We start from the raw sequence: 23,821 nt of genomic DNA on the forward strand, positions 1-23,821 counted from the left end.
CAGCTGTACATTCGAACATATAGTATATAAGTATATGTGTACATACGCTTAGGTATATGCAAATAAAAATATGCACATTACTGCAGCATCTTATCCATAAATAGGGCAACAGCAGAAACGTCTAAAAAAGAACTAGTCCCCATACTATCCACGTTGGGTCAATACTTTTTTCCAACATGCATACATACATAAGTGTTGCATTGCTAATGACACATTTTAGTCGGAGAAGTGCGTTTATAGCGCATTATTCAAATATTTTTAATCGTCGGATTTTATTTTTCCAATAATATTGACTCTGGCGCAGCAACAACTTATGAAAAATATTTGGTCTTGGCTGGCCTTGAACAACTTCGATTTAATGCAGGGTATTTTATATATTTAGCTCCATACGTAGTTATGTATGTATATATGTACACTCATGCGAAGACATATATCATTTGTATTTTTGTATTATTACGAATGTATTTATGCAAAGACGTATTTTCAGCGCTTATGGATTTCCTTAGAAATTTATGCCACTGTGTGTTTTGGCACTGTGGTCGACGTTCGCTGACAATGATGTTTATGATGCCGGCGTAGTAGGAGGCGTTGTTCGTGGCACTGCCATCGCTTCGACAGGCAGGCAGGCAGAAAGGCAAGAAGGCAGGCAATAACGTCGCCAAAGTCGCGCCATTGCCGCAGTTATAGTCACAAGTCGTCGACGTAGCCGCCACCGGCGTTGTTTTCCTCATTTTTGTCGCTGTCGCCGTCACCTTCTCCATTGCTGCTCTTTGTTTATTTGTTCTTGTTGTTTTGGTTTTTGTTCTTTCGCTTATTTTGCGTAATTTTTCACTTGGATTTTTTTCATTCGCCTTGTTGTACTTTGGGGCTGCCTGATTCTTTTTATCGTTGTTTTGTTGTCGTTTTTTATTTTTAATTGTGCGTTTTGTTGGGGCGTTGCGTGCGATTGTGAGGTTCCTCACTACCACTTTATGCATATAGTTTTAGTTTAATTTTTTTAAGTTTTTTGTTTGTTTCTTATTTGTGTAGCTTCCTTATACGTATTCGACAGTGACGAAGCCTCTTTAGTAGGTTTTAAAGTGATAAATATGCTCATGTAAATCTTTTTCGTTTTGTATTTCTATGCATTTTTCATTTTCTGCATTTCATAATGCATTTATACAATAACAATAATTCGCTTTTGTTTCCGAGTGCCTGTTCCAAAATGTGTATTATTATGCAAGTTATTATTTTTAGTGCGTTTTTCCTAAAACATATACTGTATAGGACTGCACAAATACATACATACATATAAACTGCACACATACGTAGCCATTGGTTTAAGCATGAATATAATGATTATTATATACCGGCTGACAAACCATATGTGCGCAGGTTGCATTAAGCCAGAAGCCTGGCGCTTTGGAGTCCATAACGCATAACACTTAGATGAATCATGCCACTATATGCAAACGTGCTTATACAAGCACTGTATATGAAGTGAATTTCCCTCACCAATCTTTTGTCCAAAAAGCGGATAGTGGATGACAAGAAATGCAAAACCCAAGCAGAGAAATTGCTTGCAAAATATAAGTGTAAAAACAAGAGTGTGAAGTAAGGAAATATAAGCAAATAATTATATGCTGATTAATATAACGTTGCACTCGAAACTTGTGTAGACTGACTAAACAAGGTCAGGAACAAAATTTAAAATTGGAGTTTTCATTTTATACATATTTTTACATTAAAGCTTCAAAACGTGCAGTAAAAAGCTAAAATAAAAATTCTATAGACAATAAGACTTTAACTTATTCTGATATGGAACCATGTAAGGATATAAGAATTTTATATTTAATGAGTAACTACTAACCTTGGTATCATAATTAAATAGCTAAGCAAACGACGTAAATCCTCCGGTTTAAGGCGATCGCGTTTTGGTGTTGCTGGAAAGCATAACAATGGACCACCTCGTCTATCACGACCACCCGTGAGGCAAACAACACGCTCCTGAAGCAGTGTTAAGATGTCCCGCGCCCTTTGTCCGTCCATATTTGTATATTTTTATGGTCCGCAATAAGGGTTAGGTTGGTTTCTTTTTTAAAAGTAAAAGTTCTTTTTTAGACAAAGTTTACAGGTGTGTTAATCGATTTTTCTGTCGATCTTTTCACGGTTTTTACGTTCAGCAAATGTTTTCTTTTTTACCGCCATAACTAACTTCGGAGTTTTCGTTGGTATATTTTTTCAAAACTTATGTGCACACTTGCAACCACTTTATAATAAATTTTTAGTTGTCACCTAACTCCGAAAGCCAACCAACATTGTTGACTCATGCAATAAAAGAAAAATCACAATATACCAGATTGTTACATTTCACACATGGTAGGAAATTATATTGTTTTAATCAGATTTAAAGTTATAACGTCCTTAAATTTTCCAATAATAATTTTTTATCAATTTTTTTTAATGTTTGGTAATGCACTAAATGTGACACATCTTATTACACTTTCCAACCTTGTGCTTAACAATATATTCTTTCTCTGAGCTAATTATTTGTTAATATGCATTGAGCAATCATTACATGTCGAAGATATTTCCGTTTACAATGCGTCGTCCAATCCTACCATTGCCTTATGTGCTACCACCGTTGCCGTCACAGTCGTCGTCGTCGACGTTGACGTCGGCTTCAGCAGCATTAATAAAAGAACGTCAACAGCACCATTTCAAATTTCGCTTCATTTTCTTCTATTTTAAACCTTTCATTATTATTGTATTTATCTCCTTTCGGATATTCATTGTGTTACTCTTCATCTTTAGCTACAACTCATCATTGGAGAAGTCACTTCCAAAATAAAATTAAAAGAAAAAATCACACAAACGCGAATTGAAAGAACGTTTTTGTTGTCGGCGCTGGTTGCGGCTAGCGGACTGGTTCACTGTCTGATTTCGCTGATTGCTGCTTAACTACTTGCCTATGGTTGCTTCTTCTTCATCTTCCTATCACACTCCGACGATTTCAGTTTCCTCCCGCTATTCTTTTGCACCTCCTGATGTTGCTGATGATGGTGGTGCTTCACTGCTTTTTTGCTGTCATTGATTTTTTGAGAAATTTAGTATCGCCGGAAAAACCACTATTTCACCACAAATTTGCACTATTTGTATTAAATTTCAGTATCACACAGTTAGAATATTCATTTTCCAATTGTAATAGTTTTAAATTTTATCTATTTCTGGTTAAAAATTACAAATTTTGCTGGAGGATTTGCTGCCCAATATGAGAACGAAACGAAACAAATTTTTTTCTCTGAGCTCTCTCCAAACTCTCCACTGTTGTCGATGACAACGAAAACACGAATGATGCCAAAGTAAACAAGCAAGTTAAAGAAGAATGTAAATAGAGACCAAACAATAACAACTTTTTGATTTAGTATAAGGTATATTTTGAAATTTATTTCGATAATTTGCTAAAGTCATAGATATTTAATAGACATAGGCAATATATTAAAATAAAATACATATATGTTAGATATGTTGTTATAAACTTTAAAAATGGTGAAAAACCATATGTGAATTGCTTGCAGATTGGGTTAGTTTTTTGATTAGATAATGCAACTCTGCATTTTGGAGAAATTTCTCACATGTTTATATGCCGAACGAAAGAAAGTTCGTTCGAAGTAATTTTACTGTTCCGGCAAAAAAAATCACAAACACTTGTTTGTCATTTCAATTAATATGACACAATATTAAAAAATTCAATAACTCTTCAAATATATGTAAATTCATGACCCTTGTTTTATTTCATTATACACTTTTTATAAAAAAACGTATTCCTTCCTATTCTATTTAAAGAAGTGGCATTGCTGCTCTCATTGGAACACCGGACAATTTTTCACAACATCTCTGCTTTAGAAGTATATGCATTTACTATGTCATGCCCAATTGACATTTTCGTTTAACAGCTGTGGTTTTGTTACATTTGGATAGATATTTCTAAAATTTTCACTTTATTAATTTTCCACCAAAATTTGCAAAAATTCTACGTAAAATCAAATTTGCACTAGAACATCGCAAAAGAAAATCAAAACAGAAACAACAAACGTTACCTGCGAGCTCATCAACACTAACAACGTTTACCAAAACTGAAGAGATTACGACCAAAAAGGCACTATCAAACGAAAATATTCACCCTCCCAACATGGATACCAATATAAACCGTGTGCTAAATCAAACCTTGCGTCATCCATTGCACGGACTGCTATTCAAATATACCAATGTAATGAAAGGTTTGTCCTTGACTACCAAACCTTAAAAGTGCTTAAAATTGCATACACATAAACATTTACAGGTTGGCAGTACCGCTGGTTCACGGTGGACTCACAGACCGGTACACTGAGCTATTATTTGTGTGACTCTTCTTCGACTGGAGATGAATCAGCACCATCAGCACAGGTGCTAGCTGGCGCACCACGCGGACAAGTACATTTGGCAGGCGCCGTAGTCTGCCCTAGTGACGAAGACTCTCGCACCTTCTCGATCGGCTGTGCCTCTGGCGATACATTGAAATTGCGTGCAGCTGACGCACGTTCTCGACAAGAATGGGTTGATGGTTTACGTGCAGTCGTGGAGAGTCATACGAAAGCAATGGATATAAGCAATTCATCAACACTGCCACCGCGAGAACTGTTAGCCGCTTCAGATGCGATGGTATCAGCGAGACAAGCACTTTACCTAACGGAACAATGGTCAGTAATTATATGCAAGTAATACATAGTTCGTAATATATACGTTTGTTTGTTTGTGCAATTTTTTTTTAGTAATGCCGCACTAGCACGTTCAATCGAAAATATTGAGTGTGCGACGTTTTCGCCGACAGACCCCGACTTGCTGTTGTTGAAAGCCATTTCGACGGCCAGCACACAATGTTTGCATCAGTGCTTGAGTCTTTTGCAACGACACGAAGAGACGCACAACACCAGTATGGAATCTGCAGGTGTTTACTAAGCGAGCAATATTATTGTTATTTGTTTTTTAACCCGAGTGACGATACATACATGCATATGTATATGGCTGGATTTTATATAAGCTGCTCTGTTCCATTTTGAATGTTTATAAATTTATGTTATCAGTAAGCGTTAGTACAGCTATAAATATATAATATACATATAAGACATATACACATTATCGCAATTTATTGTATTAAATGATAGTTATATAATCATATAAATTTAGGTACTAAAACATTCAAAGAAATTAAATATACGCACACTTAATAAGCCAAAAACTATAACAACAACGATGTACTGTATTTTCACGTGGGTGTGCTTTACCGTTATTTTCGAAAATACTACTTCCCGTTTCCACGACAGTCGTGTCTACATAACTGCAACGTACCCGGAATTTTATCCGATCAAGGACTGTGCAGCAGCATATTTCAGGAACATCTTTTGCCGCTACAACAACAACAAAATACTACTTACTGTTATTGAAACCCGCTTTTCCAGCTATTAAAATACAATTCTCATTTTCCATCTCTTTGTATATTTTACTGAATAAAATAAAGTTATTACGTTACTTAGCTTCAATTACAGTTATAATTATAATACCATCATTTAATCGCTCTTCGATCGTACATAATTTACTTAGAGAGTTTATAACACAAGAATATTAAACTAATTCTTCCTTTGCATACCACTTCTGTTGCCCATTTACATAGAAGCCCATTCATACATTTATGAATCTTCCATTGCTACACAGCTGTGTTTAGTGGGTAATCGGGAAAAATTATATAAACTATAAGCACATTGCGGCTTTATATTTTCTGGAGTAAACGCTACATTTTTGGTTTGAGTTTTGAGTTTTGCTTACACATACATACATACATATAAGTACAGTTAATACTTTATATACGGCAAGAAAAATTGTGGTGTGTGTGTGTGTGCTCTTCGATACCGTTTAAAATCATGGAACATGTTACACATTTTACATTACATTTTGCAGTACTTGGGCTACCATTTGACGGATATTGTGATTTTTAATTGTTTTTAAAACTTTTATTAATCGTGTCTTTGCTATGATTTGAAGTTCGTAATCACATGGGGGAGTTGAGTGTGTGTGCGGTAACATATTTGCTATAATTTTTTATGGCTCAGCAATGAAGTTTAGTATTAGGTTAGACCAATGTGAAGTACCGTTAAGTTAGTTTATTATTTTTAGTTGCAACTTAAGCATTTGCTTAATTTCCTTAAGCTTGTGGTAGACCAGAGGTTTACTAAATATAATGTCGGTGTGTTGGTTGTTGGAGGACTTATGCTTATTAGGTTATGTCTTATGCTGTTTTAAGTTATTTTTTAAATGTGTCTATTGTTGATTATGCTTATGTTTTGCGTTTTTTTGCTTACTTTCGGTAATAAAATTTATTTAAAGTTTCGTTTGTTCTATTTCTGTTGTTTTTTTTTTCATTCTGTTTTTTTTTTCTATTTTAATAAATTATGATTTCAGTTAGTGATCGCTAAGCACAAAGCTGCAATCAAGTGTTGTATTTCAGTACATAATTAAGCTAAAGGACTTTCAACTGTTTTCATTTGCTTGAAAAACATCAAACTTATCTGAGTTATTATTATTTTTTATTTAAAGTTTATATTTTGATTTGATTTGTGTGTTTGGTTTATGAAGTTTTTCTCCCTTTATTTGACATTTATCTCTTACTTATGCTTTTGGTGTGCTTTTACAAAACAAAAAAAAACAAAAAAAAATGCGAAATAAATTAAATTTAATTATTTGCCTAAAATTCGATTTTGTTTGGGCCGAAACATTTTCTTCATCAAAATATTAGGTACTAAATCAATTTGTTAACTGTTTATACTTTTTAAGTTCATCTATCCGAAATGTTTTTTATAAACATATAAAAATTTATTATTTTCACAATTTTTCTTATATGCAATACATTTTGTAGCTGTGCGTGAAATTAGCAAATTTTTGGCTGGAAAATATTGAAAATTTTAACAAAAGCATTTGTAGAATGAAAAGAAATATTTATTGGAAGAAGGCACTTTATAAAAATTTTGGAAATAAAATAAGTTCGAAATGGAAAAATATTTGTAAATATATAAATATGTATCTTGTGGGTTGTCTTAAATAAATTGAAAAATTGTGTAAATAATTATATTAAATTTGTAATTTAAATTATATTTTGTTTATAAAATGTTATATTTTTGCAATAAAAAAATTTTTTTTAAATTAAATTAGAGATATTAAAGTAATATATGAAAAAAAAGAATAAATAAATAGTAAAAAATAATATAACACCCATTATAGGTGCATTACACATAGCGCAAAGGGTATAAAAAGATCTGCATCTTGATTTTAATCGATTAGATTGTATATATAGCTACAAGTATATGCAGCTATATGCTATAGTAATTCGATTTTAACAATTGGCATGTCAAACTTCGTGAAGATATCTTGTCAAATATAAAAGTTTTCCATACAAGGACATGTATTTGATTGTTCAGTTTGTATGGCAGCCATATGCTATAATGACCCGAAATTGGGGATTTCGCCAGCTTCTTGGGTAGAAAAGGACGTGTGAAAAATTTCAGATCGATATCGCAAAAACTAGGGGACTAGTTCGCGTATGTACAGACAGACAAACATGGCAATATCGGCGCAGCTCATCATGCTGATCATTTACATATGTATAAGGTATAATTTTATAGAGTCCTCGACGTTTGCTTTGGGGTGTTACAAGCTTTGTAACAAAATTAATATACTGTGTTCATGGTTTTGAATTATAAAGAAATGAAATAATTAAAAAAATATAATTTGTGTAAATAAAATTATATTTGGGATACAAAACAAAAACCAAAATTAAATAAAATTTAGTTTGACAATTTGTTTGATGTTTAATATTTTTTTTTTATAAAATTTCAGATATTAAATTGAAAAACGTAAAAAAAATAATAAATATATAAATATATAAATAAGTAAAAAAAAGAAATTAAAAAAATACTATATAAATAAATAAATAACTAAATTTTCTAAAAAAACATTTCTCTAATTTTATAACCTCAAACCAATTTGCCACATTTCACGGATTTGCACAGTTTGCATAAAAATCAGTCTAAAATTTTGCATTTCAATATAAATTTTGTTGTTTTTAATTTTGTTTCTTTTTGTTTCTTTTGTTGTTCCTAAATTTTCCTAAAATTCCACAAGTGTATAAATAGTAAATTTTTGTCATACACGCTTTGTCATCATTTTCAATAATACAATAATAATTGATTTACATTACTTGCTTTTAATTTTAACCGTTTTTGTTTCCATTTTTATATTTTTGAATTTCATTCCGAAAGGCATTTGTTGCAATTTTGTTCTCTATAATTTTAGTTTTTTTTCGTTTTTCGTTAAAAGGTCCTAAACATTTAATTTAATATTTATTCGCAATTTTTTGTTTGTTACCGAAAATAGTTTCAATTTAAAGAATATCCACTTTTAAGAATTTTGTTTCTCCAAATTTTATATTAATTTTGTACATTTTTGTATAAATATGTAAATGAAAATTATTTTTCTTCAAAAAAAATTTTATTTAACTGAATCGGGCACACTTTTCAAAATACTTCATAATTTTTTTTTTTTAAGAAATATTTATTTTGCTTTCATATTTTGTTAGTGCTTTATGTGTGTGTTTTCGTCAAACCGCATGCTTGGTTGGAATGTACTTAATGTGGGAATACTGTACAGTGAAACACATACATATTGTATTTTAATATGAAAGAACAAATGACTTAATATTTAAGAGATCTCTGCATTGTAGTGAGTGAAATATGCTACATAGTTACTTCTGATATTTTAAAAAACAATATAATTTAAACATTAGGGGTGTTCGTACAAACGAATTGTGTTACGAAATCAAAGGTTGCACATATATTGTTTATGCAAAAATTAAACATTTTCAATAATTTTCATAAGCTACACAAAATAATTTATGCTGAAAAGGTTGTGTGTTACTCAGAATACGGATTTCACGTAAATTGGATTTCTGTTATTCAGCTATAATTTTTTTCTAGCTGAACAAGTGCTGAAAGCCAAAAATTATTTATTCTGGAAAGTTTAAATGTAACTCCGAATCTGAATTTCACGCACTTCGGTTTCCAGCTTTTTATTCAGCTATCACTTTCACTGAAATGTTTATAAAACTCAATATGACATTGAACTCTAAGGTTTTCCGATCTTTTTGGCTATCAAAACTAAAGCTAAAAATAAAGATAGCTGAATAACGCGCTTTCAATGAAAATTTTAAAAAAAATTTTCTAGATTAGCATTTTTAAGCTTAAAATTTATGCGTTTTAAGCTTTTGTAGGCTTTCAATCCAAATGCAGCTTAAAAGAATAATAGCTGAAATGTCTAAGAAACTTAATATGGCGTTGAACTCTAAAATTTTTGAATCTGTCTGGCTATCAAAACTTACAACAAAACAACTTTTTTTAGCTTAAGTAAACGAAAGGAATAATGCGCTAAAAATGATTGATATAATTTCTCTAGTTTAGTAATTTTTTAACTTTAAGGTTAGAATGCATCTCCATACTAGGCTTTGTAGTGCTCTTGGCTTTCAACTCGAATTCAGCTTAAAATAATGGTAGCTGAATAAGAAGTTAAAAACGAAAAAAAAACTGAAGAACCTGGTGTAAAGTTTCGCATGAATAATTGTTCACCAGTTCTATACTTTTTTTCTTTTCTGTCATTTTGCTTTCAGCACTTATTATGCCGCAGAAACTATAGCTGAACAAGGCGCAATAATGAATAAAAAAAAAAACTGAAAATAATCTTGTGATATTGCAAATTGAAGTTAAAATATTTATAGCATAGAATAATGTTGGTCTACATTTATCATACTTTTCATGATTTTCGAAATCAACATTTTGTAAATCGTTGCTCGAATACCCCTATTGCGTGTAGGTACATTTTACACCCAAAACTAATGCAATACATATATATCTATTGTTTTTGTTTTATTTTTACATTTTGAATGTGACATATTTATTTATTATTACTGTTGTTTTTTATTTAGGAAGCATATTCTTATGAAGTATATAAATATATATATATACCTACTTTAATTAAATTAATAAGTTTCACAAATATTTCAAACGGGTTTGTATCACTACTTTCACAATTTAGTGTAAAATAAAATATTCTAAAATTTAGATTTGAACCCAATTTCTATATTTGTTAACGGTGATAAGTTGGTATTTGCTCCTTAGTACCTCTGATGAGTATTTCTTCAAAGAATTACATTTATTTAGTAAATAGAAATGCATTTATAAAGTGTTTTGAAGTTTTGAAGGCAAACATTTTTGGTTTTATGCATGGAAAGAGGCAGAACTCAAATAAATTAGTTCCATGGATGGCTGAGAATTATAAGTTTAGTTGGGCTAGCAAGCTGAGGCATTAAAGACGAGCCAAAAACGAGTTTTGTTATTATTTTATATAAGAAAAATTGGTTACAAAAAGCATCTCCTGAGAAAGCAAACATAGAGTTTACGATATAACTATTTTTGGAAATATTCACAATATTGCAAAAACAAAAATTGAACTCGTCATTAAAAACTTTGGCTTAATTCTTTAGCATTTCCAAAGTTCATTATACGATGTCAGCCTGATAAGCGCTTAACCTCTGATCTGTCAGTATCGGAAGTAAGTTTGTGTAGTTTATTCAGCTAGACCAATACTGATCAGAAAATTAGAATTTTGCCTTTATAGTTTTGTTTTGTCTGGGAATGCAAGCGGGTGTGTCAGCTGATTTTGGAAAACTGGCCAAAATTATCGAACTAGACCCCTGTTGTTCCCATCCACCGCATATAGAAATCTGAAGAAAAATCAGAGTTCGGAAAATTTAAAAATGTGTGATTTATCTTAAAGAGGTCTTTAACTTTAAAAGGAAATCAATCTTTTTAAACAAATTTCACTGAAATTTTTTCCCCGAAATATTTGCTTCCAAACCACTTGTATAAATAAATTAAATCGAATGAACTTAAAGGCATCTTAACTAGGAAAGTATTTTGTTTATTCGCTACTTGTCGTGATGGGTTCGATTTTTATATTACTGGAACTTATATTACCGCTCGTTGCACTCGAGGTAATGCTAACATCCGCGTGACTGCCAGACATGGCCGGCGTCGTCACCGTGCTGGTACTGCTAACATTTGTAGAGGACGCTGTTGTGCCCGGTGGCGAGTCTTCACTAGCGCCCACCAAAGCTGCTAAGTCTTCGGAAAAGAGACGAGTTGGTGAATAAGCGCTGCTACGCGTTGTCTTATAGCCCATATCCAAGCCTAATTCGGTGAGTGTAGAATGTAGGTGTGAATCGCCGCTTGGACTGCTGCGACGATGTTCGAGCAACGATGTGGGGGAGGGACATTTCGTTTTTGTCGCTGTGGCGACAACGCTGGGTGATTGGTGGTGTTGCTGATGTTGATGCAACTGTTGTTGTTGAGCTTGTGGCTGTTGCTGTGGATGCTGGTGTTGAAGTTGGTGTTGTTGGTAATGTTGACTGGAAGATGATGTAGCTGTTGCTGATGCTGAGGTTGCGCCATGATGAGGCATGGAACTAACACCGTAACCGAAGCCATGTTGTTGCTGCTGGTGTTGTTGCTGATGATGCTGCTGCTGTTGTTGTTGTTGCTGCTGTAATGCTTGCTGCTGTTGCATATGTAGGTGCTGCAACTGATGTTGTTGCTGCTGGCTGAGTACACCGGTTGGATCGCAACGACCCATATGCAGCGCCATCGCCATGCTGGGCGGTAAGTTCGGCGGCAGTCCCGGTAAGCCTGGACCGCAGGGCGATGGTGCATGCCGCGGTCCGAGCATTGTGCCCCCGCTGGGATTCGATGTGGTACTCAACGCAGGAGATATGCTCGTCTTTGGTAGCGGTACCGAGCCATGTACACCAGGCGCAGCGCCACCAGATCCAGCCGATGCTGCGGCGGCTAAATGTGGTTGCAAATGCGGAGGTATATTAAATAGACCAGGACCCGGTGGACCCTCCGACGGATGTTGATGTTGTACGGCTGCAGCCAATTGCATTTGCTGGCGTATATTGTGCGCCACCGCAGCTACAGCGGCAGCGGTAGCTTCCTGCGACATCTGATCACCGGTGGGTGTGGGCACACCATTCGGACAGGGACCACTCATACCAGGATAGTTAAGCGGACCATCCTGAAATGGAAACATGGGCTAGACATACTAATACAGTTAGTAATGCTGTGAATAACCAGCAAAATTGAAAGTAGTACGACACTTACCGAGTGCCGACCATAGGGTAAATGTGGCACTATGCTATCATCCTTGAGATCTTTTGCGTCGCGGAAGACAACTGTCTTAATGACACCCTTAATGTGTTCATCCGGCCAAATGCCAAGCAATATGCGCTGCGGACGGCCACGACCCTTTGGCCGCAAATCAGGTCCACCATCAATGGAAGGGCCGAGCATGTTATGCACACGATTCGCATACAATACGAATGTCGGATAGGGTATGTCGTATTTGCGTGCCGCCTGCGATAGTGAGAGTCCCTCCTTGAGCACGCTAAATATAGCCTCGGCCATTGTTTCGGGGCGCCACGATTTCAGTGGGCCACGTTCGCGGAAGCGCAGGTGATGCATGAGACTTTGATTAGTGTTCCAACATTTCTGCCACATTGATTGCAATTGATATTGATAGCTGTCTGCTGAAAGAAATACAAGAAGCAGTTCGCAACGAAGTAGGTCAATGGTAGGTTATGATAATGCAATTTTAGACGGCTTTGTTTCGAATGGTTTTTGAGTGATTCATAAGCTATATATAATATTTGAAGCTAAGATTTCGTATACAAACCTGCAATTGTTGAAGAGCTTGAAGCGCCCATCCAAGCATGTGAGTTCTCCAGCATTTTGGCCTGAAAAGAAGAAGAAATTTGCATTAGTTTGGCTTGAAAGTCGGAAAGTAAAGAATACTTGCAATAGAATATATGAAAGTAAATAGTTTTGAAAAGTTTTAGAGAGTTTTAAGGTTAATGCCGACGAGAGCATCTGTCAATACACGTCTAGATCATGTTTTTAAGTCATAATCTCTAATATGCAAATTATGAATTATCCAGAGTTATCGTACGTATCGACGCAAAAAATTGAAGTACGCCAGGCTCGCGTCAAAAGACCTGAAGACTTTGTAAAAAGAACGTTGAGTAGAGGCTGTAAAAGTGGTAGTTGTTAAGGAAATACAAATAAGGGTATCAGCCGGATTATTCACCAAATTTTAATCACCGTAGTATCATTGTATAAAAAAAGAGCAAACACTATAGTTGCTTGTAAGAGATTGAACGAAAAAAAGTCAAAATATGATTTTGGCATGAAACATATGGGTCTCGGGTGATAAGCTAGTGTAGGATTTCCGCGCATGATTTCTTCAGCATCATACACCAAGTTTCGTCCCTGCTTCTTTTACTTGGTTACTCCATCACTCGTGGTATAATCCAAGCGCCAGCTCATTTCTTTCTGACATTGTCCATGCTTCTGCGCCATGCAGAAGAAGGCATACTAAGAGCAACTTGTAGAATATTAGTTTTGTCTGCCGAAAGTTTACTCTACATCCTACTTGCCTACTGAATCTGAAATAGCAGCGATTCTCAAAAATTATCCCTCGCTGGATCTCCATGCTGGCATCATAATTGCCGCTGATGGCAGTGCCAAGATAAATAAAATTCTTGACTGTTTCAAAAAGCAGTCGAAGCTAAAAAAAACAACAATGAAATATTTTCAGGTGATCTATGGTCGGGAAAAGGATTGGGAGGAGGCATTTGAATTTTTAAAGGTCAAAAACGGCTTAGCTCGGTTTTCGACAAAACTACGTGTCTTTTGGAGAATAGTTTTACGGCATAGTTGTAGGTAATAAAATGAGCAACAACTTGGTGTTAACAATTTTTGTACATAATCTCAAAATTAAGTTTTGGGATTTTTATTTCCATCTCTTACAAAAAAATGTATTTAAAAATTTGGTGTAAACCCACCGTTTTGTGTCACGAACACACTGTATTTTTGTTTATTTTACATTTTTTGGATCTAATTTTAACTAAATATCGGAAAAAACGCTGATTTGCAAACGAAAATTCTCATGTCGAAATATTAAAAAAATGTAGACTTATGTCATGAGGAGGCCTATATTTGGGTTAAAAAAAAAAAAATTTTTCTGTAGAAAAGGTTTATCTTTTATTGCGAAAAGTCGCTGACCTATCAAAGCACCCTCCCATATACCTAAACACCCACAAGCATGCATATATTTATTATTGCTGCCAGATGTGCGCCGCTTGTGCTTTGTCACACTTTTCCAACATTCATTGACTTGTTAAAATCGACCTACATGCATACTTATGCAAGCAAATATAAGAGTATGTTAATAAACAAATACTGCAAATGCATGCAGTTCAAAATATTTGTGTGTGTGTGTTCGGGCTTTGCGCCGACAGACCTTAACGAGTTACCCCAGTTGTCGGATGAAAAATGCAGAAAAACAAATCAACGAGGTGCAACGATCTCGCTCAAGCCACAAATGCTTCACAGCAAAGCAGGTGCGCATGTGTGTGTATATATATGTGTGTGTGTGTGTATGCGGGCGTTCAAGTAGGCTGCCAATGCACCAATATATCAATGTAACAATGTGAATGACTGCAGTTCGCAATAAAAGATTCTCAAGTTTTAACTAAATCGACTAATTGCATAACAAAGTAACATTTTGCACAAGTGCAGGGTGGCGTTGGGACGCAGCACACCAGGGCTTTTCAATATATTCCGCTGTCGAGTGGCAAAAGCCAAGAGGGATGGCAGAATAATTTGCAATTTCACTTAAACATTTAGCATAAAAAATACTGGCGAATAAAAGGAAAACTTTTGTAGTTGAACAATTAAGCCAAGCATAAAGGGTAATACTCATGTGTGTGCGTGTGTGTGTGTGAGCAGTTGAATTGTTATTATTGTTTTTAGTATGCCACATATATATATATTTACATATGCATGATTATGACGTCTCGTGTTACGCCCCCATCACTTATGCGCCGTAATATGCAATTGTTGCCAGAGCCAAACGAAATAGCGGAAGTAACAGGCAGAAAAAAGCAGAAGCAGAAGCAGAAGCACAAGTATGGTAGTAGAGGAAAATGTGGAAAAGTGGCCGCAGCAATCGCATACCCCCTTACAGCCAACCCGCTGTGGCAGGCATAGTTCAAGAAGTTATCGAGAGCGCTGGCACCTCTTCAAATGTTATTTACATATTAGCAAATAAAATTGGTGCTCACACACACACACATACACGCATACACGTACTGGCTGTAGATGCTTGTGCCTGCATGCAATAATTATTACAAATACATAGATTAGTGCTAGCGATTGTCTGCTGGATATTTCCGCAAAGTTGCCTTTCTTTGGGTATTGCTTGCACAGGCACACATACATAAACATTCAAATACATACATATATACATATATATGTATAACACACATTAACAACTGCATACCCATAGCAGTTGGAAATGCCATGCGAGCGTGCTTTTAGGCATTTTTAACGTAATGACAAAGTCGTAAGGCAATACAGCAACAACAACAATAATGCGAGCGCTAATTCACTGCAGTTTAAATAATTGCTTCATTATGCGATTTCGCCACAGTGCCGTCGCTTTGTTAGAATATTATGGTATGAATCTATTTTTATATGTGTTTTAAGTGATTGTGTTTTGCTAAAAGTGAAATAAACGAAAAAATATTACTCATACGCCTTGGCGGGCACTTAGTAAGAGCGAAATGTGCCAGAAAGCGGAAGTTGAAAGTTGCTTTTGTGTTATGCTGGCAAATTTGTATAATACCCAGCTACAGTTATATAAGTTGATGCTGATTGCTGAGTGAAATTTATTCATAATTTTTAGACTCGCTTGAGGTTGAATTAAAAACATACATACATACATTTGGCGCATATGTATGTATACAAACGCAAGCCGCTATTAGTTTTGTAATCTTACGTTATTATAAATTAAAAAAAAATATTTTTATTTTTAAGCAGGTGGCAACGCTATAAAATAATATTTCTGTTTGCTTTGATATTCATTTTTCTTTTAATATATATTTTTAAATAGTCATTTATTAAGAAATTAAGCAAGCGTGGCAACTCTCTGTGCTTTACACGTTAATTTACACCTTTTATAGCGTTTCGCTACCTTCAAAATGTTGCACTGAAAGCAATAGATAGACTTCTAGCTTGACTGAAAATTGCTGAAAAATTAATGGCTTTGGACTATCTTCTAATTATTCAAAGGGTAAAATATTGGTATTCGAAAGCCAGTTTTGGTCCAATATTAATGTATAGTACTTCATACAGTTTCATAGTCAACATTTACTCTCAATTGGTTGAAAACCTTTTCTCGTTCAAGTATAGATGTCAAATGGACTGAATGTATGTATATGCACTCAAGATCGCATTAGGTAAGTTATCGACCTTATATGACCTTGACTGAATGCTTTAGTGCCATTTAAGCAACCTCGTTGCTCCATCCATTCGTAAAAATCGCCAGAGAAACCTTTTTAAATGGACCCGTTCGAGTCAAAGTTTGACCAGATGGTATGCTCATAAATTTTTTGCTTAACGTTTTGCGTTCTTCTCTCAAGTAGTTTCGACCAAATTGCTTATATTATTCTTGCGTAATGCGTACTGATATAAATAAGAAGAAAGTTTTGAAGAAGAGCTGAACTATAAGTATAATTGAGGTTGAGATATTCATTTTAAGCACAGCTTTCTCCTCGGTATTTAAAATCATTCTAAGGGCGTTGGGTGTCAGTATCATATATGTATATGTAACCAACTAGGAGAGCGATCTATAGTTCTTACTCGGTGTATAATATAACTTTAGGCTGCGATTTAATGTTGACATATTCAACAGATTTAAAGAAAATAGTTTAGTCACTGATATGTGAATTTTCGAACAATTTTCTCCGACTATGTGTAATTAAGTTACCAAGTTTGTTGAGTTTTTTATAATTTTTAGATGGACAAGAGGGAATCTTTATATATACTATATATTAGAGTGGAGCGAAAAAAAAATTTTTTTTTGGCTTAGCCTGGGGGTGAAATCTGTAGATTTAAAAAAAAGAAAATTTTTAGCCAAAACAAAAAAAAAAGTTTTAACACCTAGAAGCGGCGCTCAGTTTTAAAGTAAATTTTCGAGTTAAAATTTTAATTTCGTAAACATTTTTTAATAAGTGTTCTAGAAGCTGTGGAGAGTCCTCCTTCTGGTCAATTTAAATTTATCAACTTAAACAATTTTTTTGCGGTCATTATTGGAGTTTAAAAAAAAGTTAAATGACCACATGCTTTCCTTAAGCGTTAAAATAAATTTTGAGTCAAAAACCATCAAATTCGGTATATTTTATGTAAACGTGAAGAGTTAAGTATATTCGAATTTGTAGGTATCCTTGTACTCTTGTAAGTAAAGGATCAGTTTGCGTATTACAGACAGACGGATATGGCTAAATCGAGTCAGCTACTCACGCTGCTCATTTATACATATATGTATGTAGTTTTTAGGGTCTCTGACGTTTACTTTTGGGTGTTACAAACATCATGGAAATTTAATATAACCTATTTAGAGTATAAAAATGGCAAAAAACCGTTGCTATCTTTATTTTCGATCCACTCTGTTCGCACCCTTAGGTAGCTATGGTGTCAAATAGTAGAAGTAAATTACAAAAGCATTCAAATATCTATTAAAATATTCTGAATGATTTGAAAATGGAAAAGCGTAGTGAAAAGGTTTTAAATAGTCTCTTCCATACATTGCTCAGGCTAGCATGAATGTATTAGGCAACAATTACTCAAAATTTAAATATATACAATAATAAAAAAATACTCGTATTATAGAAAGAGGATGGAAAAAGAAATTACCTTATTTATAGTAAATTTTATTAAAAACTTTAAACTTAAATTTGACTAAAATTTGCGTGATTAATACCAAGATAATTTCTTTATTGTAAATTGATATCTCAATACCGTTATACACAAATAGTTACATACGATATTCGTATATTATACAATAAGCTACATATGTATTTCTTCAGACCGAATCTGCTTGATACCTGCTATAATTTGCTATTTACTTGAAGTTTAATATGCTGCTGTAATTAATTTAAGTTATGCTTATTACGCTAAGTATACGGATATATAATCGATGTACTCGTATGTATGTATGTCTATATGGACAATGCGAATTACAATAGTATATGGTTATGGCATTTGTGTGACTTTAGTATAGAGAACATTGTAATTAGTAACTGAAAGCGCACCGCATTCGAACCTGCTGATTACATATCATTATATATTATAGTATTTGACCAAATTAACAATAGCACAAACCATTGACAACAACAAAAACACATAAGGAGAGATATAAACGCGGTTGTTGTATTAACTGTATATCTGTGTTTATTAGTTGAAATGGCCTAAGTCCACTTATGTTAGTGGCGAGATATAGAACCAATTTGACTAATTTATAGAAAATCCGTTATTGCATTTTAGATCAAATAGTAACCTAGAAGCGGCAGCTTGAAATTATGTTGAAATAGTTTGGCAGAATATGCGTTGATCTTCACTGGGATTCAAAATATGCATTTTAACTGAAATGGACTCAGGTGATTTTAAAATTTTATTAGAGATATATACGTGTGAAGTTATTTCAACATATGAGTTTGTATAATATATAAATTTATCTGCATATATCTGTCTTTAAGGTGTGACTACGAGTAAGTGGCGGTAAAGATGAATTATGGAATCCGAGAAGAATATGGTTTCATGGTACTTGATCACATACCTACCGTTAGCAATATAATAAGTCTAGTAAAAAAAATCCATTATTATATAATAAATCCAATATTTGTATATAACTATTTTTCTAGCAGAGTTAGAATGATTTAATGCAAGCAACGCTAGTGTGTATTGACCACAATCTGTGACGGTCGAATTTTCTTGAGAAATTTTTTCACCAGCAAAAGCATTCGTCAAAGATTCATCACAGAGCGTAGTGCATTTTTTAAAATCAAAATTACCGGAACGGAATCGACGAAACCACAATTGCACGTGATTGCCGGTTACAGTATCAGGAGCACAAACACTATTCATGACCACCTCTCAACCACCTGAATTGCATTTTCGTCTATACCGCACATAAACTGAAAAATATGGCGTATTTTCTCTGTCTCTATTTTTGACGCGTGCTTAAGCAATACTGATTCAAGCTATGATAAAACGGTCTGAGAAGGTTTTTTTCAGAACCAAATCTTCTTTTTCTAACGCGATATAGCGCTATCTGGTAGTAGTTATATAACGGGACATAAAGACTACTAAAGTCATTTATTGGAAAAATATAAATTTTCACTTTTTTCTCTTACTGAAAATTTCCAGAAATCTGTTGTTTTGTGCGCGGTCTCTCTTGGAGAAAATTTCGAGCCAAAGCTTCACTGCGCTACTTGATCCGCTCCTGTGCGGTTGATTAGTTCATATGTCTCAGCGCTCAAAGACACACGAAACTACAATATATACATCAGTTTGGTTGTCGGCCGTTTTGGCCATTCTCCTACGCAGTGTTGGGTATTGTAGTTGTTGTTGCCTAATGCGCGACATCTATAGAGATGTGTGTACATACTTAATGTCACAACTAATGCCAAATGCGGGGCCTACTACGGAAACGCATATAAATAATTGAATGCGGTGCGATGTGGCGATCCCCAAACCGTACGAAATCCAGCCGAACTGCTTGCTTTTACGACGCAGACAGCGACAACGACAACGACCAGGCTTGGACTCTGATACGGGCTTTGACTGTGCTTGCAATCACATACGGATGTGTGTGTGGGTGCGTTCATTGCGCTGGTCAATGGCAACGGCTGAGTTTACCCCGAGACATAAGACCGGCAACTGTTGTTGCTGTTGCTGTTGCTCTATAGATTTTATAATAATGCTCGCCGTCAGCATTAACCGACGAGCCTTTCAATATTTTGTTGTTGCCGCTGTCAAAGTGTCTGTTGCGGACCCGCCGCAGTTAATTCGCGAGGTGCAACACTAAAATAATAACAACAAAAGCAAACTACAAATACGCCAAATATGACTCAGCGATCGTCCGCCCACCGCATGCAACGGCATGACCACCATTCGTAGAGACGAAATTAAGTAAAATGCCGGTCACCACCATTCTCCCCCTCCTCACCGCTATCATCATCATCGTCACCGTTGCCACAGCAATGGCGGCACTTGCCAACGCGGCGACATTGTTAACCATTGCAGTTCGGTCGCTATCGGTGCGCGTCGTTATAAATGATGTACTAGACGGCGGTAACGACTGATGAATTGACGGGGAGGGATAGGTGGGCGGTGTGAGTGACTGAGCAGAAGGGGGTTCTCAAAGGCAGTAATGCATGCGACGGTGTGCGCGGTGAGGCTGGTGAATTGCAGTTGCGTGCATTGTTAATAACCAGTGGCGACTAAGCAGTCGAGCAACGGCAACTATAACAACAATTACAGCAACAACACGTGCAACAGAAATTGCTACAAACTGCCAGCGGGCAGCTAACCTGGGCGAATCGATCAGCGTGTAAAGTTATAGAAGGCATATGGCTCATACAATGGCACAACTACACATTCACATACATTTGTATGCATGTATGTGTGTGTGTGTGTATGTGTTTGTGTATAAATGTAAATATTTGAGTGCAGTTTAGTTGGTGCGGTGTGAGCAATGCTTTAGCTGCTGCTATGCTCAAACGTCGCACACTTGTCTAATGCCTGTGTTGCATGCATGCATCTGTGTATGTGTGTGTGTGCTTCTAGTTAATGTCCGTGCTTTGTGCGCTCAACTTGGTTGCAGCATTTGCCATTGCATATTCGGTGAATTTTAAATTGACATTAGTTGGTCGCGTTGTTGTCTACTATAACGGGTGTAGAAGCCCAGCAGCATCTCCCCTATACATGCACATGTGCTTGCGTGTATGTGTGTATGTGTGTGTGCTTTTGGTATTCGGGCTCTGAGTATTCACGTGATTTAGTTCGGTTGGGGTACTTACTATGCTCGCTATGCCTTAGCCGGACCAATGATGTTTAAATAATAAAATCAAATTCAATCAATCAATCGCAAATTAACAAATTGACAATTGCCGAGAAATCGATCAATTTACATAATTCAGTTACGTACACATACGAGCAAATAGGACATACATAAATGCAGGCATTCACCAGTTCACATGTGTGTATGTGTGTAGCGGTGCCTGTGTATGTCTACATGTGTTTGTAATAGTGGCTACGGTCAAACTCTGGCCAGCGGAAGTGCCGAGCTCATCCGATGTGTTGGGAAGGCGATTACTCGTGTGCTGCATGTTGTCAAGAAAGCGGTGAAGAAATCGAGGGGCTCACACGTGTTCACATATCGGTTAGCAGCAGTTATACTTTTTGGAGTAGTTTAAGCCTACCACTTTACAATTGTCTGCAAGAATATTTCAATTGAACGAAATTTTTCCGTGCAGGGTTGCAATTTGTCAACAATAGAAGTCAAGAAACTAAAAGTGGGCGTGGCCCCATCCCTAAGCGATTTAATGTACATATTTTATAAACTACTAATCAAACAAATTCGCTGGGAACAAGTTTTTCCCATATTTCCTCATTCTGAGTAAAAACGGAAGAAATTACCAACCAATTATTAACCACGCCCACTAAACATATAACAGTTGTGTGGGAAATTGTTAAAAGTGTGCTCACTAAATAAATACGTCAGAAATATTAAATTTTACCGCCAGGATGGTGCTTAAGAGTTTCATAGGAGTTGGTTGTAAAAATTGGGTGGGCGTGGTCCCACCCATCTCTATGTAAAGTCTCATGCCTCAGGAACTACTTGACTAATTTCAACCAAAGTGGCCTACATTTATGTGAAAGTGGGCGAAATTGGAAAACAGCTACGCCTATTTCCCATATATATCAATTTTAAATTTCGTCTTATTCTTTCACTTTGCCGGAATATCGCCTTTAAGCTACCACATATGACAACTAAAAGTTGAAGAAATTGAAACATAGCTTTTTTCAACCATCAAATACCGAATATGTGGAACCGAATGCCACTATATTAACACAAAAGTTTATTTAGCCTCTGAAGAGAGTCTCAGAGAGGATTTTTTCTCGATAAGAATATGCTCTTGTGTCAAAAATTGGTAAAAAAGAATTAGGCCGGCTCTCTTTACTACATATAATGAATTTCGTTATTATAGCAGACTTTATTCCAAATATGGCGGTTAGTGTCTAAATTATATTCATAAAATTGCGTGAAAACATGTTCTCGACTATACTTGAACCAAAAGTTCATATAATCAGTCTAGACATTCCCCACTCTCCTAATATATCCTCTACGGCATTAGCTGAATAAATTAAATTTAACCTATTTGGTTGACTTTATAACACATTTGAAGCTGATTTTAATAAAAAATGTTGTAAAGAAGCTTAGTGAGCCTATGACCTTATATAATAGGTCGTAGCAAGTATGTTTTTATTGTAATTTATTTCAGCGAATAAAGAATGTGGAATTCAACATTTTTCAATATAAATATTTACCAATACCTGAACGTGGCTTTGATCCTTGCAAATTGTGAGAGAACGAAATGTTTGGCTGCAATCGAACTAAGCCTTGTATTACTTGTTTAATTGTTAATTTGAATTTTGTCGAGCATTCAAAAGAAAAAGTTATTGACCTCTTTAACGTTTCCATTACAAATAACAGTAAACGTTTAGCGAATCAACGTAATTGCCACGACATTTTATACTAATTCATACCATTAAAAAATCTTTGCTGGAATATACTATAATTTAAACCAGGTAATAGAAAGGTAATCGTTGTAGAAATGTATAAAAATTGCCGTCTGGGCTGATTCTTGCCCACAACACACGACACTGCTGATTCTTCTGAGCTGCAACGGGAAATGGTTGGCACACGGCTCGATTATAAAGACACTTTTCGAACGCCTCCAACGAAATCGTTAAATTTACGCCTCACTTAAGCGAATAGAATGCCTTGGAAAGTTAAGGATTTTAAATTGTGTCCTTTAGCAGCCATGCGCAAACACACACACACACACATGCGCGAACATGCATGTAAGTAAGCAAGCTCATAAAGAAGTTCCTATGGGCGCACTCATCGCTCAAGTGCAGCACTTCGCTGGCATTGTGTGTATATAAGCAATAGTGATTCTTGAAAATAACCACTGCTATTTATTGAGGCGTTAAACCGCGCCAATTGAGTGTGAAAAAACCCTTTTTCTTAACGGCGCGCACAAAAAATGCTGGGGGTTAATGAAATTTGTCGCGCGCACATGTATTCATATGCGAATATGTGAATGTGGATATGTGTGAATATTTGTGTCAATATATGTGTCAATATGTGTGTTTGGATGTACAATACCTGCCAATGCTGGTGTGCTGTGCTTTTTTTATCGGTCGAACGGGGGGTAGTTCGGTGGGTCTAGCGTTCGCTAAGATTGCAACCACTTTGCGGTGTCGCCGAAGAGCACTTATGCGTGCGGACAACAACCAGTCGGTGTTAAAGTAACTGTATGTGTGCGTGTCACTGTGAGTGTTGGCTCGTGCCTGGTGCCTTTCTTGATTGCATCCCCAAAAGCGGAAGGCGGCAAATGCCCACACACGCACATACACATAGGTGAAGAGTCTTTAAGTGTACGCCAAATTTAATAAATTCACAGCTGGTGCACTCAACCACACACACACACACACACTCATATATATAAGTGTACATA

At 35.5% G+C, this 23,821-nt stretch overlaps 3 protein-coding genes across 6 annotated transcripts in view; 1 reads left to right on the plus strand and 2 right to left on the minus strand.

Annotated features, from left to right (window-relative positions):
* trio (trio Rho guanine nucleotide exchange factor) overlaps positions 1-2,028 on the minus strand; it is a 66,548-nt gene extending 64,520 nt beyond the window's left edge. The window contains exon 1 of the mRNA XM_036364185.2: positions 1,850-2,028. Within this exon, the coding sequence (XP_036220078.1) occupies positions 1,850-2,028 (179 nt within the window). The remainder of the gene's footprint in view (positions 1-1,849) is intronic.
* Positions 2,029-3,910: 1,882 nt separating this feature from the next.
* Positions 3,911-5,148, plus strand: LOC106623810 (oxysterol-binding protein-related protein 11). Its single transcript, XM_014243428.3, has 3 exons — positions 3,911-4,259; positions 4,322-4,718; positions 4,791-5,148. The coding sequence occupies exons 1-3, from the start codon at positions 4,172-4,174 to the stop codon at positions 4,975-4,977; spliced, it is 672 nt and encodes a 223-aa protein (XP_014098903.1). The 5' UTR covers positions 3,911-4,171; the 3' UTR covers positions 4,978-5,148.
* A 343-nt stretch (positions 5,149-5,491) lies between these two features.
* Positions 5,492-23,821, minus strand: part of bab1 (bric a brac 1) — a 166,277-nt gene continuing 147,947 nt past the window's right edge. The window contains exons 3-5 of one of the 4 annotated variants that reach the window (XM_070111412.1): positions 12,847-12,907; positions 12,276-12,697; positions 5,492-12,189 (exon numbers count right to left, since the gene is read on the minus strand). In XM_070111412.1, coding sequence (XP_069967513.1) covers positions 11,038-12,189; positions 12,276-12,697; positions 12,847-12,907 — 1,635 coding nt within the window. In that variant the 3' untranslated portion in view covers positions 5,492-11,037. Of the gene's footprint in view, positions 12,208-12,275; positions 12,701-12,846; positions 12,908-23,821 lie in introns of all 4 variants that reach the window. The other 3 variants (XM_070111410.1, XM_070111411.1, XM_070111409.1) reach the window with 3 other exon arrangements.

The sequence above is a fragment of the Bactrocera oleae genome, chromosome 6 (assembly GCF_042242935.1).
Source record: "Bactrocera oleae isolate idBacOlea1 chromosome 6, idBacOlea1, whole genome shotgun sequence".
NCBI lineage: Eukaryota > Metazoa > Arthropoda > Insecta > Diptera > Tephritidae > Bactrocera > Bactrocera oleae.

Coding starts and splice junctions, on each gene's coding strand:
- LOC106623810 (XM_014243428.3), top strand. CDS start 4,172: ATGGATACCAATATAAACCGTGTGCTAAATCAAACCTTGCGTCATCCA. Junction 4,260..4,321: donor ATATACCAATGTAATGAAAG/GTTTGTCCTTGA, acceptor AAACATTTACAG/GTTGGCAGTACCGCTGGTTC. Junction 4,719..4,790: donor CTTTACCTAACGGAACAATG/GTCAGTAATTAT, acceptor ATTTTTTTTTAG/TAATGCCGCACTAGCACGTT.